The 14,532-nt window shown below is 42.7% G+C and overlaps 1 protein-coding gene across 1 annotated transcript in view; it reads left to right on the forward strand.

Moving 5' to 3' along the window:
* Positions 1-14,283, forward strand: part of LOC126195825 (THO complex subunit 7 homolog) — a 74,627-nt gene extending 60,344 nt beyond the window's left edge. The window contains exons 3-4 of the mRNA XM_049934468.1: positions 1,272-1,584; positions 13,672-14,283. Of these exons, the coding sequence (XP_049790425.1) occupies positions 1,272-1,584; positions 13,672-13,854 (496 nt within the window). The 3' untranslated portion in view covers positions 13,855-14,283. The remainder of the gene's footprint in view (positions 1-1,271; positions 1,585-13,671) is intronic.
* The last annotated feature ends 249 nt before the right edge of the window (positions 14,284-14,532 follow it).

Raw genomic sequence — 14,532 nt, forward strand, 5'->3', positions numbered from 1 at the left:
TTGGAAGGTAGGAGACGAGATACTGGCAGAAGTAAAGCTGTGAGGATGGAGTGTGAGTCGTGCTTGGGTAGCTCAGATGATAGAGCACCTGCCCGCGAAAGGCACAGGTCCCAAGTTCGAGTCTCGGTCTGGCACACAGTTTTAATCTGCCAGGAAGTTTCAACATAATTTTCTGCTTGCTGATGACTTACTTCATCTTGAACAGGAAACCACTTACTTTCTAACACAATTTGAACCATCTTATGTGCTCAGTCTTGTCCAAACACTGTGGACATTCCTTCCAAGCACTGATGCACTTAGTCCCCCAATAAAAGGTGTACCTAGAAAGTGGTTTCCAGCCTTCTGTCTTGTAATATGATGACCTTTGTCATTGGCTGATCAATGAGAGCAAACAATAGAACAGTACATGTCTTAACAGTTCTAAACATGTACAGATGTAGTAGTTTTCTGTCAAAGCAATTTGTGGTTTCTATTACGTACTGATTTTTTTGTCATCTTCAGTTCTATCTAATGGTCACACTGTGAAAACTGTCAGAATGCACCTGAATAATGGCAGTAAAAATTGTCTTAAATGACACACACTTCATCAGGTATACGCTGTTCACAAGCAATAAATTTGTTAGCAACTGAAAGTATTAACACCTCTCATGCCTTTATTTACTCTAATCATTCATGAAACTCTCACTAGGTAGTGAAACTTATATTAACCGTAAATTTGGGGTTTGTACACCACCCTTAGGCACTGCTAGTTGAGTGTTGTAGAAGCCCATAAGAGCTTTGCTCTGCAGAAGCCGCATTCACAAATCTCTGCTGGATGAAGCTCTCTGCATTTCACTGTGCAGCCTTAAGACTATATATCACCCATTGATATAACGTCACTTGATATCAACAGTTCTAAAAAGTTGACCACCATTATTTAAATGCCAGTGAGAAATGTTCAAAATGCTTACTGGTAATTAAATTTTGTAATATATGATTGAAAAATATAGTGAAATACATCTTCTGGGTAATTCCACCTCTGAGCCTTTAATTACAAGCCAACCATGTTCCTTTTTTACAGGAAGCCTCATATTAAAAAGCTTTATTAGGACTGCCTTTATTCATATTTATTTGTTTTGCTATTTTCACATATTTGGGGAAGGTAAAGGACCATAGGTGTAAGGAAACAGGCTAGATGGTTATTAGCATAATGGTGTCGTAACTGTGCTTGTTTTATGAAAGCTATAGAAAATTTACTTAATTTTGCACAGTAATTGTTCTCATTGTTTCAGTGCCTTGGCTCATGACAGAATGCTGGCACAGCTTTCACAGTGTGAATTTGCAATGACAAAATCACGCCTCTCAGCTGAAATGAGTGCAGCTGAACTACGAAATTATGAAAGTTTAGCTGAAGAAATAGAAAGGCGTATACAGAATGCAAAAGAAGAAATAGAAAGCACAAAGCAAGAACTTCAAGAAGCAAAAACTGTGAGGAAAAACCGTATAGAATATGACGTTTTGGCTAAAGTCATAAATGAACAACCAGACCGTAGGGAGACTGATGAGAAACTATCAACATTAAGGAAAGAACTGGGATCTCTCAAGGTATGTAAATCAAAGTAGACTACTTAAACTCTTTAAATTTAACTGCTCAAAGTTGCAGGAATTATAGAAAATACGATTAATTGTATGGAAACGTAGATACTTTGTGGTAAAAATGAATTTTTTTTTGTATTAACTTACTAATTATTTAAAAGGAAAAATAATTTTCATCTTGCCAGATTTTCAATAATGTTTTCCAGTCCAAGCCATGTTGGTTTTTTTCTTAACCCTGCTGAAATAACAGTATCCAATTAAAGCACAATTTGCATTTCTCAAGTTTGCTCAACTGATAATACCATTTATGCATCAAATTTTATAGGAATATCTCATTTGGTATTTTTTTACCCATCCAAGGAATTTTAGTATGTAAGTCACAGTGAGTTACAAAAACAGATATATATGGAATTAAAGGTGTAGCTAAAAAAACAGCCTATCTCACATGTAACGAATAAGAAGAATATTGTAAGAAATATTACATTCAGTTCTGTATGTAAGATCAGAACATGAGTAAAGCATTTAGTACATTAACAGGAGCTAATAACTAAGCAGAGTCTATAAAATCTATTTGATTTAGATATTAAATAGAATGTGAATTATATACTTCAAAAGCCATAGTTTGAAATTATTAAACTAGTGGGATGATGCTGATGTTCATAGCTTTCTTCCATAAGTGTAAAAAACACAACAGATACACATAACAGAGACTTTAGTCATCAGTATAGTTTCCTTCACTAGTTACAACAGCTTGTCAATGCTGGTGTAGCTTTTCGACAGAGAGTGAAAGGTGAACAGTCTGAGGGTGCAAGATCGAGTGAATAAGGTGGGTGTGGAATGATTTCCTAACCCTTATCCTGTATAGTGTTTTTTGTTAGTCTAGCGGAGTGCGGGCAGGTGTTATCTTGAAGTAGCATCACTTCACACAATCTTGCTGGTTATTGACAGTTGTTGACAGTAAATGTCAGCACTGATAGTTTAAACTCGGGGAAGCAATTCATAGTGTACCACACCATTGCTGTTCCAACCAGATGTAATACTGTCTTTTGTGGAAGCGCGCAGTTCCTCGTACAGGGAGTTGCTGCTTTGTTTGGGCTCAAACCTTATGTTAGCATAGAGATGCCATTTCTCGTCACCAGTAACACTGCAAGATAGGAATGTTTGGTGTTGTTCACGAGCCAATTAATGATGAGTAAGCAGAGATGCACATATGGTCACCCACTGATTTTTGTGATTTCGACTTAGAGCAAGTGGTCTGCATAAACCCAATTTTTCAACCTTCCCCATTGTATGCAAATATCACATGATGGTGGAGTGATCACAGTGCATCACAATTGCCAGTTCTCAAGTACAGTGATATGGATCATTGTGGATTAATGTATTTAAATGATCTTCATCAAACCCTGAAGGTCTTCCTGAATGTGGAGAGTCACTAAGGCCAAAATGATCCTGCTTAAAACAAGAAAACCATTTTCTTGCAGTGCTCTGTCCAATGACATTATCCCTGTACATGGCACAGATGTTTAATGCTGCCTGTGCAGCTGTCACCCCTCTATTGAACTCAAACAGAAGAATGTCAAAAATTTTCAAATTTCTCCACTTGGCATTCCATTGTCTAGCATCCACAGCTCCACTAACGCTCTCAAAATGACAACTCAGAAAGCAACAGAGAACTACAAATAAACAATGACAGTTGTTAAATAAACCCACAGAAGAGGAGTTTGTGGCACAACTTGACAAGAAGGAGGGACCGGTTGGTAGGACATGTTCTGAGGCATCAAGGGATCACAAATTTAGTATTAGAGGGCAGCGTGGAGGGTAAAAATCGTAGAGGGAGACCAAGAGATGAATACACTAAGCAGATTCAGAAGGATGTAGGTTGCAGTAAGTACTGGGAGATGAAGAAGCTTGCACAGGATTAGAGTAGCATGGAGAGCTGCATCAAACCAGTCTCAGGACTGAAGACAACAACAAAATAAACCCACAGCAACCAGAATACCATCATGCAAAACAAAAACACTACGAACTTATGCACCAACCTAGTATGTTCTGCCAAACTTCCAGAAAGGAAAAAAAAGTAAATTAATGTACTTTACATGATGTCTTTCTCTGAAATTGTATTCTGAAGCTACTGTAAAAAAGAAACTCTATTAAAATCCCTCATGATGTGATGCCACCTCATCATATCAGACAATCAACATTTTGGCTGTTTTGAAGTGGCTTTCCTCAAGGTGCAGATTAATTGTACTGGGGTACATAGCTAAAAATATATTGTGTCAATCTAAGTTTTTAAACAAAAACACTATTCCGAAATTAGACCTTAGGCATGTTCTGACTAACTGCTGCCTACAAGGCAGACAGGGAGCGATCTATGATCGTCGACGTGATCAGCATGTCACCAATCTCTCCAGCAGTGTTAAATCCTTATGATGCCGCTGCTTCTTTATTCAAGCAGCTCCTCACTCAGACTCATGAGGCTGAGTGGGTTCTTTTAGAGACCTCTGTGCCTGAGAAGAATCCAGGAGGTACTGGAAATTGAATCTGGGTCCTTCTTCACCCCTGCGTTAGTGACACTAACCATTCGGCTGGGTAGGCAGTCTTTCTGTTGGCCCTAAAATATCACTTGTCTGTTGTAGAACATAAGGAGGTGGTAAGCTTGCTGATAATTAGTAGCCCATTGCTAATCAGTGGTGAGCATCTGGGAGCAATATTTACCTGATGTTAATTGCAAAATGCAATACCAGTTCTGTCTGTTGTTTCCTTAGACATTTGTGGCAATGTCAGATGAGGGCACTGTGCAGTGATCAGTCGTGGCTTGGCCCAGCAATCAGGACATAGGGAGGTCTCTCCATTTGTTCATGTCTTTTTCACTGCTCTATAGCCACAGCTGTCTCACAGGATTGCAAACTTCCTGGAACTTTAGTCACTTGCAACAAATTCGGTGGTTTTTTTCTAGCACCAATCTGTTGTGCTTCCTCTGGCAAATATATTGTGATGTAGAAGAAGGTGTAATTAGATGAGTGACGAACACTAACTTAACTTAATGATGGTTTATTCAGCACTTGCACACACAAGAGTGCAGAGCGAACTGCCTCCGGCCAGAACACATACCGTATATATACAGTTACGAAACATTCCAGTACAATGATTCTTGTCGTTTGTGGATACTTCTAGAATGTACTCAAACCGAATATAGAAATTAAAATTTTACAGTTCAGGTGAGTTTTGAACTCACGACCTTAGATGCAACAGTTTAGTGTTGTATCCACTACACCATTTTTGCTGCTGGCTGAGGTCTCGTTGCTGCTACTGTAGTTGTGTATTTGGATCAGGAATTTCCTATTGGGAATGGGAACACGTTTCTGAATAGGACACAATAGTTAAAAGTATCATTTATCTTAAAATTTATGTTCTCATTTGCTACCACGTTCATGATGAAGGTCCACGATATTTTCAACACTCTTAAATTCACAGTACATCACAGACAACCACTGAACTTCTATTTCCTCACAAACTGAGCGCAGTTCACTTTCACTGTTCAGTCGTGCATGATCCTGTAGGCCTAAACTAAAACTAAACTCCGTCCGAACAGGCCATGGAAGGCCCAATGGTACAGACCTGCCACTATGTCATCCTCAACCTACAGGCGTCACTGGATGCGGATATGAAGGGGCATATGGTGAGCTTACTGCTCTCCTGGTCATGTGTCAGTTTACGAGACAGGAGCCGCATATGTCAGTTTACAATACCGGAGCAGCTACTTCTCAGTCAAGTAGCTCCTCAGTTTGCCAACAGCACTTGGCAGACCGGATGGTCACCCCGACATTGCTTAACTTCAGTGATCTGATAGGAACCGTTCTTACCACCGCAGCAAGACCATTGGCATCCAGTAGGCCTGCTTTAGTAAATTATTACGTGGCATTAGATGTAAGCTCTACATTATTCCTTTCCATCCATTCAATAATAGAATCCTCCTCCTTTCATTTCAGAGATGGATTTCGTGATTCTGGATTTATCATCATGTGATATGGAGCCTCATCTGTAACTCACAATTCTGTCTGGTAATTTTTTGAGAATGCTCCTAAAGCACTCTTCGTATAGTGTGTCATTCATCTCAGAATGATGATCTACACCTCCGTTTTGCTCAGTCAAACATAAGCCAGCATTTTGCCTGAACCAATCTTTGTTCCCAATGTGGCACATTTATCCTCTTTTCCCAGAACCAAATGGTTTTTGAATTCTTCCTTTCCAGTCATTCCACTCTTGAACACTTGCCGTGATAATTGTATACTTTTTTGGTGCACAATAATAATTCCATTTCCAAAGAAAGCAGGCGATAACAGGTGTGACAATTACTGAACTGTCAGTTTAATAAGTCACGGCTGCAAAATACTAACACAAATTCTATAAAGACGAATGGAAAAACTAGTAGAAGCCAACCACAGGGAAGATCAGTTTGGATTCCATAGAAATGTTGGAACACATGAGGCAACACTGAAGCTACGACTTATCTTGGAAGATAGATTAAGGAAAGGCAAACCTATGTTTCTAGCATTTGTAGACTTAGAGAAATCTGTTGACAATGTTGACTGGAACACTCTCTTTCAAATTCTAGAGGTGGCAGGAGTCAAATACAGGGAGTGAAAAGCTATTTACAATTTGTACAGAAACCAGATGGCAGACATAAGAGTCAGGGACATGAAAGGGAAGCAGTGGTTGGGAAGGGAGTGAGACAGGGTTGTAGCCTATCCCCGATGCTATTCAGTCTGTATATTGAGCAAGCAGTAAAGGAAACAAAGTAAAAATTTGGAGTAGGCATTAAAATACATGGAGAAGAAATAAAAACTTTGAGGTTTGCCGATGACATTGTAATCCTGTCAGAGACAGCAAAAGGACCTGGAAGAGCAGTTGAACGGAATGGACAGTGTCCTGAAAGGAGGATATAAGATGAACATCAAAAAAAGCAAAACAAGGATAATGGAATGTAGTCGGATGAAATCAGGTGATGCTGAGGGAATTAGATTAGGAAATGAAGCACTTAAAGTAGTAGATGAGTTTTGTTATTTGGGGAGCAAAATAACTGATGATGGCCGAAGTAGAGAGGATATAAAATGTAGACTGGCAATGGCTAGGAAAGCATTTCTGAGGAAGAGAAATTTGTTAACATCGAGTATAGATTTGAGTGTCAGGAAGTGTTTTCTGAAAGTTTTTGTATGGAGTGTAGCCATGTATGGACGTGAAACATGGACGATAAATAGTTTAGATAAGAAGAGAGTAGAAGCTTTCAAAATCTGGTGCTACAGAAGAATGCTGAAGATTAAATGGGTAGATCACATAACTAATGAGGAGGTAGTGAATGGAATTGGAGAGAAGAGGAATTTGTGGCACAACTAGACTAGAAGAAGGGATTGGTTGGTAGGACATGTTCTGAGGCATCAAGGGATCATCAATTTAGTATTGGAGGGCAGCGTGGAGGGTAAAAATCATAGACAGAGAGCAAGCAGATTCAGAAGGATGTAGGTTGCAGTAGGTACTTGGAGATGAAGCAGCTTGCACAGGATAGAGTAGCATGGAGAGCTGCATCAAACCAATCTATGGACTGAAGACCACGACAACAACAACAACAACAACTGGTGCACAAGGCATTTTTTGTTCCTGCTATCCAAACTTTCTGGAATGATTTGCACCACACCAACCCTCATCAGTGTAGTAAGTATTCCATCCAGTGTTTTGCAAGTGTTCTATTTCCCCACAAGAACTCATCTCTTTTTCATGCCACTGGACTATTTCTTAAAAGCGTAGGTTCTTTGCTTTTTGTATCTGAAACCCAATTTCTGAATAGTACACCATGTCATATCAGGAAATGCCTTCCACTTCAGTCTTTAACTTCTCCAATACTGTTGCTACTGTTCGAAACTGGTTCTCCATACAAAAGTCATGGGTTTTTCTTCTTATGACTCCCCGTGTAAACTTATTCGATACAAATTTCTATTGCCTGCCAGAACTAATTTTTGTTGATAAACGAAATAGTTTTTCAGTATTTTTTCATAATGTGTTTTACTATACTTTCACTAATAGCAAGACATTCAGAAGTTGTCTGTACTGTTTTTGATATATAACTTCATGACCAGTTCTTTTTTGGCCTCAGAGTAATTCCACGGACTGATCACTATGAATCTTTCGTAACTCTGTTTTTCGTATCAGAGAGCAATACTGTTCAGATGTCTGGCAACATAGCAAACACAGGCATATGGCGCATAAAAATGCAAAAGTAAGTAAATTGAACATGTGATATTAGCACTTTATGTAAATTCATGTGCATAAAAACATAACATTTGTGAAAGGCAACAACAGAGCTTGCATTTACATCTTTTGTATTGACCATACATATCACCTGTTATTACGTCACGTTTAACAACTATATTTCAGAACGACACAACACATATAAGTCACAGAGTAAGTTGACAAGCAAGACATGTGTACACGTTAGCATTCGAATGAGCACTGAGTCCCAGTCTAGCGGCCGCTGCTCGGCTGGCCGCTTAGATGGCGCAGCTGCTGCATGGCTGGCAGACAGCACCGCACGTAGAAGATGTGCGTAATTGCGCAGTGGCACTTTGAGTGATCGGCGAGTCACAACACTTTTCCCCCCTTCGAAATTGTTGCACTGGTCTTGATGGAGATGTCCTGGAGATGGCTAACGTCCATAGGCGTTGTTTGACTCGCCATAAAGTCTCGAGGAGGCGGCTTCCCGTACGGACGGAAGTGTCCCCGATGATAACGGGTCGAGATGACAGGAGACGTAGGGGTCGAAGCTGCTGGGGCCCCCTGCACCAATCTGCCCATTGCGGCAAGTCCAGTTGATATGACAGGAGACATGGGCGATGTGTCGGCATCTGTTGGAGGAGGAGGCGAGTAGATTTGCTCTGACAGAGGATGGTTATCCGGTTCCTGCATGGGCACGTCTCCTGGTGGCGTCCGTTCTTGTGCTGGCATCGCGATGACTGTGAGAGGGCTGCGTTGTGAGTATTGAGAGATGCCAAGATCCCGAGCGTCAGGTAGAGCCAAAGGTGGTGTAGCGGCATTCGGAACAGGCGTTGCTGGCACACGAGGCCGAAGCTGGTCCGAATGACGCACTGCAACACCCGTGTCCATCTGGATTTCATGCAGGCGTCTGCCACGGTGTCTTAAGATGCGGCTCGTGCTCCATTTTGGCCGCCTGCCATATCCCCGTAACCAGACGAGGTCGTCGGCGGTGAACCAGCCAAGGGAAGGCACCCGCGGCCGTGAGGTGGGAGGCCGCAGAAGATGAAGTAGCGTCCGGGGCTGTCGGCCATGTAAGAGCTCAGCCGGGCTGTGGTCGCCCATGGGGGTGAAACGGTAAGAAGCCAGAAACTGGAGAAGCGCTTCATTAGCAGCAGAAGAAGTCAGAAGTTTCCGCATCTGAGCCTTAAATGTGCGAACCAGTCATTCAGCCTCACCGTTGGATTGTGGATGGAAAGTCGGGGCCGTGACATGCATAACGCCGTGACGAGCACAAAAATCCGCAAATTCGGAAGAGGCAAATTGCGGACCATTATCAGTAACAAGAGTAGAGGGGAGGCCTTCCAAAGAAAAAATGCGGGTGAGAGCACTGGTGGTTGCTGCGGTGGTAGGCGACGTGCAACGGACAATGAAAGGAAAGTTAGAGTAGGCGTCAATTACGAGGAGCCAATAAGTACCTAAAAAGGGTCCCGCAAAGTCAGCATGAATGCGCTCCCAGGGCTTCTCAGACGAAGGCCACGGTGACAAAGATGAGTTCGGGGCAGCGGCCTGTGACGCACAATGGCCCCAGGCAGCAACCATGTGTGCTATTTCAGAGTCCATGCCAGGCCAGTACACATGACGGCACGCCAGGGATTTTGTGCGAGACACACCCCAGTGCCCTTGGTGAAGGAGGCGCAAGACCGAAGCACGCAAAGACGCAGGTACCATGACACGCGGCGAAGCATTGTCAGTGGAGAGGAGAATAACTCCATCCCTAGCCGTGAGGCGGTAGCGCAAAGCATAGTAGTTCCGCAACGGATCAGAAGTCTTAGCGGACGGGCAATCGGGCCAACCCTTCTGAATACAGCGTAAAACCCGGGAGAGGGTAGGGTCAGAACTCGTAGCAGCCGCCATCCTGTCCCCAGTGATGGGGAACCCGTCTACAACCTGCTGCTCAGCAACATCCAGGTGGAAACACAAAAGTTCGTCCCTATTGAATGCCTGATCAGGACCCATGGGAAGACGAGACAGAGCATCAGCATTTGCATGTTGAGCCGTTGGCCGGAAATGAATCTCATAATTGAAACGAGACAAGTAAAGAGCCCAACGCTGGAGGCGGTGTGCAGCCTTGTCGGGAAGTGACGATGGATGAAACAAGGAAACAAGTGGTTTGTGATCAGTAACAAGATGAAATTTGGATCCATAGAGAAAAACACCAAACTTATGAAGAGCATAAATAATGGCCAAAGCTTCTTTTTCAATTTGAGAATACTTTTGTTGGGCATCCATGAGCGTTTTGGAGGCATAAGCAATGGGTTGTTCCAAACCGTCAGAAAAACGGTGCGCAAGGACTGCACCGACCCCGTATTGAGAGGCGTCTGTGGCAAGAACAAGATGTTGGCCAGGTCGATAAGTAGCCAGGCACGGGGCCTGTTTCAGCATAGTCTTCAGTTTCTGGAAAGCCGCATCGCATGACGCAGACCAGTGAAAAGGCACGTTTTTATGCAACAGGCGATGCAATGGCTGAGCCACCGAAGCCGCAGACGGTAAAAACTTGTGATAATATGCTGTTTTCCCCAAGAAGGCCTGCAGTTCCTTAACAGATGTAGGGCGAGGAAGGGCATCGATTGTAGCGACAGTTTGCTGAAGCGGACGAATACCATCTCGAGAGAGTTGAAACCCCAAGTACGTGATAGATGCCTGCAAAAATTGTGATTTATGAAGATTACACTTAAGACCGGCAGTCTGTAAGACATGAAATTTTGAAGATGTTCTTCAGTGGTGGAGCCAGTGACAACAGTGTCGTCCATGTAATTGATACACACAGGGACAGGGAGCAATAATTGTTCCAAGAATCGCTGAAAGAGAGCAGGGGCACTGGCAACCCCGAATGGCAATCGTTGGTACTGATAGAGGCCGAAAGGCGTGTTAAGGACCAGAAACTGCCGGGAAGCAGCGTCGAGAGGAATTTGATGATAAGCTTCTGACAGGTCAATTTTAGAAAAATACTGGCCTCCAGCAAGTTAAGTGAACAGTTCTTCAGGACGGGGCATAGGGTAAGTGTCGATGAGGCATTGAGCATTTACAGTGGCTTTAAAATCGCCACAGAGACGAATATCACCATTTGGCTTAGCAACGACAACAACAGGAGAGGACCACTCACTGGAAGTGACAGGAAGCAAGACCCCTGAAGTAGTGAGACGATCCAACTCCCGTTTTACCCGATCACGAAGGGCCACAGGAATGTGCCGAGCCCGAAAAAACTTAGGCCGAGCAGTGGGTTTGAGCGTGATATGAGCTTCAAAGTCGTTTGCACGGCCTAACCCAGGAGAAAAAAGGGACGAAAATGTCATTGACAAGGAATCCAGTTGAGCATAAGGAATAGCATCAGAGACAATATTGACAGAGGCATCTATGGAGAAACCAAAAACGCGAAAGGCATCGAAACCAAAAAGATTTTCCGTGTTGCTCTGGTTGACCACAAATATGGGAACAGTGCGAACGACGGATTTGTAAGATACCTCAGCATTAAACTGTCCCAAGAGAGAAATCTTCTGTTTATTGTACGTCCGTAATTGCCGAGTGACAGGTGACAGGAGTGGAGAACCCAACTGAAGATACGTCTGAGAATTAATTATAGTGGCAGCAGAACCGGTATCCACTTGCATGCGAACATCTCGACCAAGGATTTGTACAGTGAGGAATAACTTCCCTGAAAGGGAAGAAGTGCAATTGACAGACAACACAGAATCAGAATCAGCGTCATGTTCATGAACATCATGTATGCGGTCAGATTTGCAAACGGAAGACACATGACCTTTCTTTTTGCAATTGTGACGCACAGCCCAACGTTGGGGACAATCCTCGCGTGAATGTTTCGTAAAACACCGCGGACATGAAGGAAGTTGCCGGGGGTTTTGCTGCAGTTTCTTAGCGGGTTGTTTATGGCTAGGCCGAGGCAGCGCGTGGGAGCGCACTGCGGCCACGTCGGCCGGCGGGGACGCGCCGCACGCATCGTCAACAGCGCACAGAGGTTGTATTTCCCCAACATCACCCCACGCCTCTATTTGCACCCCAGCGGCACGATAAATTTCAAAAGACTGCGCAATGGAGAGAACTTCATATAGAGTCGGATTCGCCAACTGAAGGGCATGTTGCCGAACGTCTTTGTCGGGCGCCGACAGGATAATAGCATCCCGTACCATGGAATCGGCATAGGATTCTTAGTGAACGTCAGTAACAAATTGACACTTTCGACTGAGGCCGTGAAGTTCAGCAGCCCAAGCGCGATAGGATTGATGTGGCTGTTTTTGACAACGATAAAAGGCAACACGAGAGGCTACCACATGCGTTGGCTTTTGAAAATAGACAGACAGAAGTGAGCACATTTCAGCAAAGGACAAAGATGCAGGATCCTTCAAAGGAGCCAATTGCGACAACAACCGATACATTTGAGGTGATATCCAGGAAAGGAACAGAGACTTACATGGTTGTTCGTCCGTGACATGGAATGCCAAGAAGTGCTGTCGAAGACGTGTTTCATAATCAGACCAGTCTTCCGCCGTCTCGTCGTAAGGAGGAAAAGGAGGTAAAGCCAATGATGAGAAACGCCCCGCATTTGACGCCGCGACAAAATCGCGAATCGCCGCTGTTAGAAGTGTTTGCTATTCAAGGAGATTTTGCAATAGTTGCTCGACAGTAGCCCTGGAACCCTGTGGGTCAACGGTGAAAAGGAAAAATCCACTACCTCGTCGCCAATTGTTATAACATCAAGTTTAACAAATATATTTCAGAACGACACAACACATATAAGTCACAGAGTAAGTTCACAAGCAAGACGTGTACACGTTAGCATTCGAATGAGCACTGAGTCCCAGTCTAGTGGCCGCTGCTCGGCTGGCCGCTTAGGTGGCGCAGCTGCTGCATGGCTGGCAGACAGCGCCGCACATAGAGGACGTGCGTAATTGCGCGGCGGCACTTTGAATGATCGGCGAGTCACATCACCATTAGGAAAATTGCAGCCATCTACATCCACCATTATTACAACAAAATGACAATTTAGAAAGGAATGGTTGTATGTTTAAACTGTGCAAAGGAAATTGTGAACACAATTGCAGTCTGGCTTCTGTATCTCTTCAGAGCTGTTACTCACCAAAAAAATGTTCAAAAAAGCACACTTATTGGAAAATATTATCACTCCCTTTTCAGTTAAAATGTAATAGTCATACACCAAATAAAAGTAAACATTTCCACATGTCCGGAGTAACCAAAATACAGGGCAAAGTCAGGGGTCAATTATTATGAAATGATAGTAGTTGGAGTTGTACAGCATCTGTGCGACAAAGGTATGAAGCTCCTCGAATACTAAAAAGGCCATCACTGTGCAGGTCTGTGGCATTCATACATCAGTACACTCAGCCATGGATTGATGCTCTTGCTTACAAAACATAGAGGATTCTTTCTAGTTTAGAAAAAGAAGAAAGAGGTGTGGACAGTGTGGAACTTTTCCAGGGGTTAGACAGAATAATCACCGATGAGCACAGGCTAGGACAGGCAGGGCTGCATATTAACAATGAAATGTCAGAAACATGTAGTAGACAGTGATGTTGAAAAAAAAAAAAACTGATAATGGAGAATTCAAGGGAAAAACAGAGAAAAACAAGTATTTCAAAGAAGGACAAATTTGCATTTATTGTTGCTACATACTTGCTGAGCTGGCAAATTAGAGGCTGCTTGTGCATACTATAATCTGTTTTTCAGTCATGTCTTTGTTAGAACATTGTGTCCATATTTTTATCATCTGTACTTTTATTGTTATCAGCTAGCTACTGATGTTGCCTTCCATTTTAGGAAACGGAGGAACAGCTGGAAAGGAAACTTGATATGAGAAGGAAACAATTCCATGTGCTAGTGGCTTCCATTCATCAGCTTCAGGCAATGCTGGATGAAGATGCTGAGGATATAATGGATGTAGCATTAGAAGATCCATTTGATGATGAACTAGAAATTAGAGCAGAGCCGATGGTGGAATAAATGTGCACAGTTCCATCCTGTATTTTGTGTTCAAATTGTAAATTTAAGTTTTGTATTTTGTGAAAATTTATACTAAATCTATATCAGTTAAGCTGATTGTATCAAAGATATTATTGTATTAAAGTCTGAACTCTTATTTGGTTGGCTGATGTATTATGACATAGCTAACTATGTTCAGGAGAACAAAGTGTTAAAGATTTATGTTTAGGGTGAAATGGTATGCAGAAATGTTACTAAAATTAGCACTGAGAGCAGTTTGTGATTTCAGAGGTGCAGTAATCCCAGTACACTTGAAGCATGTAATACTAGAGAGAGAGAGAATGAATATGGCTGGGCACCTACTAATCCAGTGTCAGATTTCAACTTTGTACCAACTGTGTGTCACAAAGGAAAAAGATAGAAATAAATTTTATGAGAGTTATAGTAGAATGTAGTTTTATTGTTACACTTTTCCCAATATACAATTTAGATTAACACACAAATCTACAAAAGATCGGTGGTAACTAGCTTGATCTACCACACATCTACACTAAAAGTGGTCAGACCCTTTCCCAAGACAAGCTTTGCGGTCTGAGGCGCCTTGTCACGGTCCGTGTGGCTCCCCCATCAGACATGGGTGTGTGTGTGTTGTCTATAGTGTAAGTTAGATTAAGTAGTGTGTAGGCTTATGGACCGATG

This window comes from Schistocerca nitens, chromosome 7 (assembly GCF_023898315.1).
Source record: "Schistocerca nitens isolate TAMUIC-IGC-003100 chromosome 7, iqSchNite1.1, whole genome shotgun sequence".
Taxonomy (NCBI): domain Eukaryota; kingdom Metazoa; phylum Arthropoda; class Insecta; order Orthoptera; family Acrididae; genus Schistocerca; species Schistocerca nitens.